At 32.1% G+C, this 10,609-nt stretch overlaps 1 protein-coding gene across 1 annotated transcript; it reads left to right on the plus strand.

Moving 5' to 3' along the window:
* Positions 1-3,369: 3,369 nt before the first annotated feature.
* LOC118201986 (speckle-type POZ protein-like B) lies at positions 3,370-6,922 on the plus strand. The gene has a single exon (XM_085812377.1). It carries the CDS (start codon positions 4,325-4,327, stop codon positions 5,096-5,098), a length of 774 nt encoding a protein of 257 aa, XP_085668503.1. The 5' UTR covers positions 3,370-4,324; the 3' UTR covers positions 5,099-6,922.
* The last annotated feature ends 3,687 nt before the right edge of the window (positions 6,923-10,609 follow it).

A 10,609-nucleotide genomic window follows, 5' to 3' on the forward strand; every position in this document is an offset into this window, starting at 1 on the left:
AGAATTGTACAGCTTTTTTCGAGAAACCCTATCCCACTCTTAAAAAAATATATTCACAAGACAGTTTCAAAAACGCGTTACTGTCGTCGATTAGCTACGAGAAGCACGCTGAAACAATCAGCAGCACAGCCTTCAGGTTATCAGGTTATGATGGTAAAGACAGCTTCACGCCGAAGCACTAAAGTACAGCTCCTGACTCGGTCGATCACTCTCGAGCTAACCTCTGAACTCAAGACACTACTACTGAACTCAACTAGATATTTTAGGTCCTCCGCGTACAGGTAAAGGTTATATATAGCTTTTGACCTGTCTTTGAGAACATTCTCGGAAAAACCGGTAAGAATTCGTTCTAGAATATTCTCACTCCGTCTATGGCATATCGAGAGTTTTTTCTCCAAATGGTCTATTTTGCGCCAAATATGGCAGCCCAGCCTTTCCTTGCCATTTTCTGGCAACCCTAAATCCGCTTTGCGGGTCTTAGCTATCTTATCATAGCTGTGCATTTCGCAAAAATATTTTAAAATAACGTTTAAAACAGATGGATGTGTTACAGGTATTTTATGTAAAGACAATTAAAGGAAAGTATTATACTTTTTAATAAAAAATTTTAGCATGAAATTAATGTATTTTTATACTTTAATGGCGTGAAGTCGTGCTACAGGTCTCATCTGCCCTTGCATTATGTTTAGTGACAGGGTAGTCCTTGCAATTTGTTTTTAACAGAAACTTACGAAATATGGCTCTATTAATGTTATCTGCAGTCTCATTTCATATTTTATATTTAATTCGTTTCTATATTTTGTTTTTGTTGCCACATACGTTGAGAATTTTTTTTTTTTTATTTAAATACGCTTTCCAAAGGGCATTAAAATGTTTATAGCTGTGTAAGAATCTTTTAGGTGTTCTGCATGAATCTTCAAGTAGAAATTTAGGAGCTGCTCTTGCTTAAATTTCGAATCTGTTTCGATAGATCGATGAGTTGTTCCTTTTCCTTCAATGGCAAGCGTAATTTTTTTTTCTAATGTAGTTAACGAAAACTTGTGAAAATATTTCATTTAAATTAAACTGTTCTGGGAAAAGTAATACATTTAATTCCGTTCATAATGAAATGTTGTTTAAAAGTGCAGTACTTTCACATATTTACGACCCTGAAACATTGCAGAAAAAGAAAAAATATATATTTATACGCATATTTACAACGTAATTACAAAATGTTTAGATTTGATCATGTCAAAACCCATTGTTCTTAAGGTTCACATCTGGCGAGGGTCCCTGCTAGACGGGACTTTTCTGAGAAACGAAATTCTGGTATAACTGGTTTAAACGGGGGAACTCCTAGAAAAAATAGTTCTGTTTGGAAGCGAAGTCCCGCTTAGCTACGGAAACGATGAACCGGCTACGCGGGATTTTTTTAAACCTCGCCGAAGATGTTCTGTCTGCTGCTCCTTCTCGGGTAAAGATCAATCAATCAGACGAAAGTTCTGTTTCTGAAGTATCACGTGATCCCAATTTGAGCGATAATCGATTAATGTTTGGCATTCTTATCTGTTTAGTAGGTAAAAATGGTAACCTAGCTATGTAAGTTTCATGGAAATGTGCAGGTTCTGAGAATTGTCTCTTTCGACGTCTGGTCCCGCCTAGCGGAAACATATGTAATTGGGACTTTTTACTGGTAAGTCACTGAATCTTTTGATCTCCACGAAGGGATCGCCAATGCTTCAAAGCAGTGAATAGGGAAAACCAGTTAGAGCCTCTCCTGTTACTTCCTACCTCCATAGTACGCATGAAGAAGGTGACATGAGAGTTCGATCACCTCCGAAAAACGGAAATTTACTGTCAAAGGAGAGAAAGCACCCGCGTCATGGGGCCTATATTTCACATTCGCAAAAGTAAAAGCGAAGATCCGTATTAATATGCAACAATGGAAAGCAAAAATGGCAATTATTTTTTCACAACATATGAATTTTCCGTGAAGAGGGCAAATTTTATTGCTTACTTTAAAAAATAAGATCCTTAAAGATAATAGACTATATTTTTTAACAGAAATATTTTTTTTCTGTAGATTTTTTTCTTTCCTCTCTCTCTCTCTCTTTTTTTTTTTTTCTAAGAAAAAAAGAAATTAACAGGTATCGACCCCATTTGGGCAGGGTCTTCCCTGACTTAACGTGACGTTTACCAATCTTGTGATCTTTTACATAAGAATTATTTTCATTGTCCTGTTTTAAAATAAATTTTTCTCCTCCACTTCAAATACATATAATAAAGCATATAGATTTTAGCGCAAAAAATCAAAACGAAATATAATAATTATTTATTATATTGTAATTATTATAATTAATCGTATATAACTAATTGTTAAATATTTTTTTCCTTCAGTGTATACCATAGTGCATATATTTTATTTTAATGATAAAAAGATATATAATAATTATTAATTATTATAATAATTATCTATTATCGTAACATTTTTGTAATCACTTATAATAATTATTGTATAAGAATTCATTGCAATGAAAATCGTACAATAAAATATTATAATTAAATCATTATAATAACAATTATTATACAATAATAATTATTTATTATAGTTTATCATAAAATTATGTATATACGGCACCAAAATTGACCTTTGAAAGCACTCATATTCTTACTAATATATGTATATATTATAATACTCATATTTTTACTAATATGATATTATAAGTATATAAATGCACAAAATTAAACACAATGTAATCAAACAGTTAATTACAAATGATGATAAATATATTATCTTAGCTTCCTTAAAAGTAATTTTTGCTTCCTTAAACTTGTGCTGTTTGAGAACACAATGAAAAATTAACGAATGCAATTCCCACTACATTATTAACGTTTCATCTACCCTATTTCATCAATAAATCGGTCCATAGCGCTCCAGCCTTAGCCTTAGTTAATCCATTTTTATTTTTTACATATATCATAAACGCTCTTATTTTTTGTTGCAAAGCGATAGCAGACAGATTGCGAAACAGCATTCACTAGTGTTTAAAATATGTTTTTGAAATTCGGACAATTCTTTGATTCGGATATGGATTAGGGTTACTGTAGTATCAAGGTTGCCAACAGAGATACCATTTTACCCCTAAACAGATTTTTATGTTCGGTTCAAAGATAATTATGAAATTTCGATTCAAATCAAAACAAAATTAAGTGAGACTATAGAACTGTGAAAACGAAACAATTATTTACTTATCTATACATATTATTATAGTTTCGATTGGATAAATACATACAGTTTAACTTCTACCGAATTGATTCGAAGTATTTAGTTACAACTTTAAGCCAACTTGGAGGAGGACTAAAAAAATTGGCAAAATGCCAACCCGCGAATGGAAGGGATCGTGCTAAGAAAAATGCCAACACTTGGCGAAAGTGCATTAATGGTTAGAGAACTGTAAAATTTGTGTGTGTAATGGCGGAAGGGAAAAGCGATACGTTTACCTTTACTTGGGTAATTCAAAACTTTAGTATGTGCTATCACGCAGCTGGCGATTATCTTCAAAGTCGGCATTTCGTCTTGAATTCCTTGCCAGACATTCAATGGTGTATAAGGGTATATCCACGAGTAAAGCAAAATAAAGATGTCACATCCGTTTCTCTCTGTAAGTTGGATAACGTTTCAAAGGCCTTCAAAATGGAAATCCAAGCCTTGGATATGAACGAACAGTTTATTTTTGGTGACAATGAATCAACCATAGATGAATTAGAAGCGGAAGAAGAATTTTGGCTTTGGGAAGCATTTGAAAGAAAGTACCTTTTTCAGTTGTTGATAAACGACATCTTAGTCATAAAATGCATTTTGAAACCAGTATTCGAGACGTCTGAACGAAAGATTCTACCTCAGATTTCTTACAAAGATGGTTTCTTCACTGATCTCCTTTTACGTGCTGCTGATGATGTTTTCAGAGTCCATAAAGCTATGCTATCAGCAAGGTGGCCGAAAATGCTAGAAAAACTGAATGCTGAAGAAACTTCTGAAACAGTCTTGGATGTTCGTTCTAACGTACTGCAAGCCATACTCAAATATGTTTATACTGGCAAACTAGATTGCTCTGAATCTAAATTTTTATCAGAATTATTTATGCTGCTGCAAACAAGTATGAGCTTCCCAACCTACAGTTTTTGCCCGACGTATCACGGAAAGCGAAAACACGCATTAATATAAAGAAAATATCATTTCTATGGCCAATACAGAATTTCTTCAGTCTCCCCATCAATACGACATTGTACAGTCATATTTTCCGTTGAAAATATAAAGTCTTGTAAATGGAGCTTAGTATTGCATATGCATGAAGATGCCGTGTATGGTAGAAAATTTGACACATATGTTTGCAGAGTAATTGAAAATAGGTCCAAGCTGACTTTCGTTAAAAGCAATATATCCTTCGACAATACTTATTGCGAAAATGAATACTTATTTCAGAGAGATAAAACATGGAAATGTGCAGAACTTTCTCGACCGATATCAAAAATTCTGCAAGATGTATTGCTACTCAAATGCGAATTGAAATTTTCTAATTGTAGTTCATCCTTTGAGATTATAGAGTTTTCATGTGTGCTTTCGTCTTCCATTAATTGCCGCTATTTCAGCAATAACATGCGAGATCTTTACAACAGTGGAAATTTGACAGATATTAGTATTGAAGTAGGTTCGAAAACTTTTCGGGCGCACAAATTTATACTTTCTGAAAGATCATCCGTATTTTCTCGAATGTTTCAAACCAAAATGAGGGAGTCAAAAAAGAACATTGTTCGTATTGGAGATGTCGAAGATGATATAATGGATGAATTGCTTTTATACATGTATTCTGGTTACTTAGAAAAACCATTGGCAGAAACAGTTGATCAGTTGTATACAGCTGCAGATAAATACGACGTTCCTGTTCTCAAGAAAAAATGTTCGTGCTTTCTTAAGCGGAATTTTGCTGTCGAAAATGTGTGCGGTGTTCTTCAATTAGCTGATCTGCATTCTGATGAGGATTTAAACGAATGTGCATCAGCATTTTTTCTTGAAAATTCCCAAATTGTTTTTTCAAGCGGTGAATGGAAAAACTCATAAAAGGTAACTTAGGTGCAAAACTTTTGGAAGGTATTATAAGTCGAGTAAAAGGAAGTGAAAAGTTATGTGTATGATTTTGCATTAGTGTCTTAGCTATAAAATTTCTTAAATTATCGCTTCTTCTTAGTAAATAATGAAAATTATAAGTATGGATCGAATTTCGTTTGTTTAATTACTTTCAGTTTCAGTAGTAACTGTGTTTTTGGAAAGAATTGCCTATAATCTTATGATATTTTCCATTTCATTTTATATTTCGTGATGTAATTTAATAATACCTGTGTGTAATGTAATATACAGTTTAAAGCTTTATTTCATTTTAACGTGAAGTATATTTTATACTCAGTGATTTTATTAAAAAGAAAATAAAAATAATTCAAATTCATTTATTAAACATGAGATTTGCTTTCCACTGAAGGATTTTATTATAAATGTGTATTTAAAAAGTAGAGAAATGTATTATTATTTACCACTTACAGCAGAAGTTCTCAAATAACAAAGAGGGGAATGAGGGCAGCCTTTTATTTAGCTGTTAAAATTATTTAGATTTTACTTTACCTTTATACAAACTTTAGTATTTATTAACATTTTCTATAGTTTTTGTTGTTTGATAAAATACGTTAGAAAATCTAAATCTAAATAAATGTGTTTCCCAAGTTTTGCGAAGGGAAGGATGATCATCCAGAAAAATGGAAAGGGGGTCATGGAAAAAAAAAAGTTGACTACCAATGATCGGTTTTTACATGAGGATATATTTCTTTAGGTTCATTGTAAGTCATTTGCGATTGTGTGTCGTGACTCCTCATTATTTAATTTTCTAGAATTTTTACGCTGTTTCTAAGTGATTTTTATTAAATGTTGGTGTCGCTTGTGTTGGGAATGAATAATGTGTAACTGTGTATTTACGGGATCAACAATATTAAAAATGTTTATAATATCTATCCCGCATTTTTAAAAGAGTAGCAAAAAAGTGTTAAACGTTTTATCACAACATTAAGAAATTGTAATAAGCAGTAAATGAGATGTAAATAGTAGGAAAGATAAAACTTTATAGGAATATAAAGATAAAACAAAAATGCAGAGAAAAAAGGAAGATAAAATTCAAATTATCTGAACCATGAGCAATATTGATAGTGAAAAAAAAAATAATTTTAACTGTGTGATTTATAATAAATAGCAGATACCCATATTTGTGCTTTACTTTGATTGTCATTTATGTTTTAATCAAAATCTGTATTAATCAATTCTACCCTAACGGTTTTCGCAGCCTAGCGTAATTTCAATTAAAAAAAAAATATGGGAGGTTGCCAGAGTTGGCGAGATTTCGCGTCAAGCATGAAACAAAACTATAAGGAAACGCGAATTGAGTTGGTTAACCAGGATTTAAAAGGAATTTAATCCTGTTGATTACCAGGACCAGTTGATAATAGGTATGTTGATAATAGACATTGCGAAGTGGTGTAAAATCCTAGTATACGGTACGACGTTGGCGCGATTTTAAAACTTGTCGCCGACACCAAAATGACTCATTTACTGCTTATAAAAATGCTGGCAAAAGTTTCTAAATCCTGTGTGTTCCATATACTAGGATTAAACCCAAAAATGTTTTAGTTTTTATCCACAACAATCCACGCAGTTCAGATTATATAAATATTGTTAACTCATTCATTAAAAGTAAAAAGCTGAGTAGTAAATAAATGATAACGATTAATATCTTTTACTATTGTTATAGCCATTTATTACTTCATTAGTAAAATAAATCATCTATTATAACCATTAATCTTAGTCTGTTTTAGCATTGTTATATCCATGTATTACGTAGTATCTTCATTTTTATTTATTCTTCCGTTATGTACAGTATGTTATTTTTCTTTCGAATACTGATTTAGTTCAAGTAATCAAATGAACGTACTTTACAAATTAAACTGGTATTTGAAAATGTAGTACTCAAATAAGAAAGGGTATTAGTTATGAACGAAACCGAAAAAACAGATTAAAAAATACATTATTACTACTGATTACCAATAGATGGCAGCTTCAGTAGGTGGCTGACCCTGTAGACCGGCGTTGATCACGTTTGACCACGCTTATTTCATAAATAGAATTCAGCTAATATAAAAATATTAAGAAACATATTTCATAGCATTTTAACTAAAACGGCTAAGGTTTGTTCATGAACTGCTCGTAATATTTTTGATTCAAAAGCTTTTTATGAACTGTTCAAAACAGGTTTGGAGATTATTTGACCGATACCCTGATTTTAACACGCGACGTCTGCTGTAACTTATTCGAACTTTTAGTATAGTTTCAGTGTTTTTTTTTTTTTTTTTTTTCGTTGTTGTTTGTTTTTAAGTCCACTAAAAATGCCCAGAATAATGAAAAATTTTGGGAAAATATTCATGAATGAAATTTCAATGAAACAGAACTAATTCTTTTAAAGGGGGTCATTGATGATCGAGGGGTCGATTGAGTTTAGACTCGATAGCCGAATATGCACCGACAAATGACTAACAGATATCAAGGTCTCACTGATTCTCCCCCCCCCCCCAAGAAAAAGAAGGATCAATAAAATTGATAATTAAGTGCTGAATGGTATAAAACTATATCATGTAGTAAAGAAGAAATCATATAAAATAAATTTATATGGGAAAACAACAAAAAGGAAAAATACGAAGAACGCAAAAGTAGAACGGAATCTAAAAGAGGTGATTTAAGAATTGAATTAAACAATGTTATGTTAAATATTAAAAGAACTGCATCAATACAACAAGCGTAATCATCACATTCATTAAAACCAAACATTTCAATGTGTCATTTTCTTTCTCAAAATCTGTTTAAATTTGTAAAATTAATAATAATAATGATGCAAAAACTAAAAAAACATAAATATATTGCTGCATGTGTACGGGTTTGTAATAGACTGAATACAATCCCCTCAATTGTGCTCGATTTTCTAAGAGTCAGCAGTCTTTTGGATCTTGTCTGACTTTGTCAGAAACCGGATGAAAAGCAACACCAACATAGACTTAATGCACAAGTCCGTTAATAGGTTAATAAAAATTTATTTTTTATCAAAAGAAATTTCAGAACTCTGGAATTTTCCACAGAAATATTTGTACAAGTGTTCAGAGTATCATACAGTATAATCAGTAGTTACACTTCAAACTACTAAGAACGTTAAACACAACGCAACGCAAGGCGCAACTAAAGAGAAAGCTAACTCGGATTTTTCTCAGTTCACGCAGAACTACAGCTCGCAACAACAATAACTAAGCAGCTGAACTGTGATGTTCTCTGTCTGCGCTTTTATAGTTTTCACCCGGCTTCCGAGATATTTCTCGTACTTTCTGTACTGGACAGCAATAAGAGCATGGGATTACTGTTACAACTAACATATATTCAATTTTCAATATATATAACGATGATCCAAGGACCGGAACAGAATGTTGCCACAACCTTTTGTCAGCTTGGCGATATCTCGCCAAATTACCGAGATATACATTTACTCAATGTTAATTGCACATGCTCCTGTATTCTTACTTTTTCGGCATAGCCTTTAGTTATAAATTTGTTTCGCGTTACGTTACACAGAAAAATACAACAATCTCAGATATAATTGCACTAAAATCATTTATTTAGATAAAAAATTCGTAACAATATTAATTTTATAATAAATAGTAATTTTTTGACAAAACTTACGTTCGTATTCTTAATTAACTGTTATCTAAGTTATTTATGTTCGGTTATTTGTATTATGATTATGTTGTTCATTGTATATTTTAGAGAAAAATGTAAGGGATTCGAAGGATTCGATTAAGAAAACATTCTTTGTAAAGGGCAAGCGAATCCCTCTTCTAAAGTGAAACCTCAAGACTTCTTTTTGAATCGACGACAGAGTTATCTAGTAAGGTGCTGCCATCTTTTGGCGGATGCAAAAACAATGTTCTGTATTTAATTGGAGTTCATTGTTAGCAGCATTAGAGCAGAACTGTCACGGCATATATTCAAGTCCTCTATTTAGAGAAGTATAACAAGATTAGCTGTTAAAAACAGGTTCGTAAGATTAAAATTATTTTCAGCTTAATTTTTAAAAGAAAACTTTATTATGATGACGTTATAAAACTGTCATCAATGCAGTCGCTGGCAATGTTCTAAAAATAATAATTAAGTACTTTTCTTATTTAAAAAGAAACACTCTGCTTCCCCTCCCAAAAAATGATTGTATTTAAAAACATGTGACATTTTGATTTAAAATCACTACATGCTTATAAAAATTATGCAAAATGAACATGAACCCACTGTTTCTATAATACTGCATTTCTCTTATTGGAATGATTTTGTGATTTAAACTTCTTCATATTGCATTTGAAGTGTATAATTTTTTTTTTACTTCTTGGTAATGCATATATATGTGTGTCAAACTTTTACAGGCATAAAATGCCTCCTATGTAAAATTACTATTTTTATTGATTTTTAAAATATGTTTTGGAATCTCGGTATATACGGTTTTTTGAACTTTTACATATCTGATGCTAGATAAACCCTAATTTTTTTTATTTTGGAAGAAAGAGACATGACTGAAATATTTTTATTTGAAGAGATTCGAAGTTAGTAACTAAATCGTTTTTCCTTGGAATAGGTCTTGTAGTCGCTTATTTGCATTTATCGGACAACAATGTGAGCTGTAAATTCCAGATAAATACATTGAGTCAAATCTTACGTAATTCCTTTTCCCTTTAATGAATGTAAATTATTTTTTCTTGTGCTAGCTGAAAAGGCTCATCTTTTCAAATGATGTTTTCTTCTCGGGGCTAGTAAAATAATGTAGAATTAGAATTAGGAAGCTCCCTGCCGAAAACTAAATATCACATTTTAGCAAACATTTCTTCAGAACGAATCTTAAATTTAGATTACAGTTAATGAAATTAATCACAATTCCCTGCTATAGTCCGAAGATGTAATGCAGTAAATATAGAGTAAGTCCCTTTTTGTTGATTTCAGTGAAAATAAGTTGTTATTGTTTCAAATGGCCTCATTGGGAATGGTAAATAGCCGACCGACATTTAGCCGTCTCATCACCGAGCAAACCTTTCGACAGCACTTTCGGTTTCTCAATACTCTTAAGTGCCCCTGTACTGCACAGGCACTATACTCTTACATGTGTCCAATCCTCATTCGGGATTTTAACTCAGATCCATAAGCGATACGGCAACCAGCAGCACTAACCACTGTACGGATTAGGGCAGTGCGAAAGTATGCTTTTTTTGTTTTCTATAAGCTGTCTACCTCGGTGGAATCTTGAACTTAACTACTGCTCTAAAATTATTAGAATGCCTTTTTGAGAATAAAAATCCTTTACTCGACGAACTACTAAGGCTAAATAAGATTCTCAAAGACCGTTATGTAATATCCTTTATCTCTGAGAAGTTCTTGAACTCATATCTATTAAACGAAATGAAATGACAGAAACTGTTGCAAAGTGTGCTGTTGAAGCATGTAACCGGCCTTCCCTTC

Source organism: Stegodyphus dumicola, chromosome 3, assembly GCF_044657685.1.
Source record: "Stegodyphus dumicola isolate Sdum_Otavi_A_Nest chromosome 3, ASM4465768v1".
Taxonomy (NCBI): domain Eukaryota; kingdom Metazoa; phylum Arthropoda; class Arachnida; order Araneae; family Eresidae; genus Stegodyphus; species Stegodyphus dumicola.

Coding starts and splice junctions, on each gene's coding strand:
- LOC118201986 (XM_085812377.1), top strand. CDS start 4,325: ATGCATGAAGATGCCGTGTATGGTAGAAAATTTGACACATATGTTTGC.